Here is a 995-nt window from a genome sequence, read left to right on the forward strand (position 1 = left end):
ATGGGGGTGTTGTGTGTACCATTGAGGGTACAAAACTGCTGCAGCGAAAGTAATGAATGGAGGTGACCCTATAGGCTACTATGTTTCCTCCTAGTCGCTGCTGCTGCTGCTGCTGCTGCTCTTTCTGCCGGAACCTGGAGCCGGTGGCTGCTGCTGCTGCTGCTGCTGCTGCTGCTGCTGCTGTGGTGGAGGGGCCGGCTGTTGTTGCTGTGGCGGTGGGTACATCTGTGGTGGTTGGGGGGCCCCCTGCGGCTGTGGAGGGGGCCCCTGCTGCGGGGGCGGGGGCCCCTGCTGCGGGGGCCTGACTGCGTACGGCATAGCTGCCCCCCCCCCTGCACCCATATGAGGGTACCCCATGGGGCCCCCCCCCACCTGGCCTGCAGCAGCGTCACCAGCAGTACCCAGCCCGAAGCCAGTCGGAGGCGCGAACGGAGAAGAGGGCCCCAGCAGCGAGGGTCGGTGGGGCCCACCACCACCACCCATAGGGGCATCAAACACCCCGAGGCCCCCCACAGCAGCAGCATCCCATCCAGGCCCCAGCAAAGAGGGTTCTGGTTTTCCTGCTGAATCCATCAGCCGCCGTGTCTCCTCTATCCCGTGTGCTGCTGATGCTGCAGCAGCAGCAGCAGGATTAGCTGGGGGACGAGGCGGGGTGTCATCGTCGCAGCAGCAGCACCAAAATAAATTCCCTAAGAAACGCCAGCATTCCCGAAAGCACTCTCCTAGGGCCCCCGTTGCCGACGGGACGCCGAGGAACCGAGACCAGAAGTCCTCCTCCGGCAGCGGGGGGGGACGTGGGGGCCCCTGGGGGGCAGCACCCGCACCACCATACCCAGCCTGAGGGGGGGCCCCCCCAGCGGCAGCCACGGCAACCGCGGCAGCAGCAGGCGGAGCTAGGAACCCGCCCGATGCGGGGGCCCCGGGAGCCCCTGAAGGACCCGCGACCACGGGGGCTGCAACGGCACCAGGGGCCCCCGCGGCACCAGGGGCCCCAG

The 995-nt window shown here is 67.7% G+C and overlaps 1 protein-coding gene across 1 annotated transcript in view; it reads right to left on the reverse strand.

The window, feature by feature from the left end:
- Positions 1-90: 90 nt before the first annotated feature.
- Positions 91-995, reverse strand: part of EMH_0040720 (uncharacterized protein) — a gene marked incomplete at both ends in the record, with an annotated part of 2114 nt that continues 1209 nt past the window's right edge. Inside the window, 1 exon segment of the mRNA XM_013495537.1 lies at positions 91-993. Within this exon segment, the coding sequence (XP_013350991.1) occupies positions 91-993 (903 nt within the window).

Source organism: Eimeria mitis, genomic scaffold (assembly GCF_000499745.2).
Source record: "Eimeria mitis Houghton genomic scaffold, Emh_scaff1624, whole genome shotgun sequence".
In the NCBI taxonomy this organism is placed as follows: Eukaryota; Apicomplexa; class Conoidasida; order Eucoccidiorida; family Eimeriidae; genus Eimeria; species Eimeria mitis.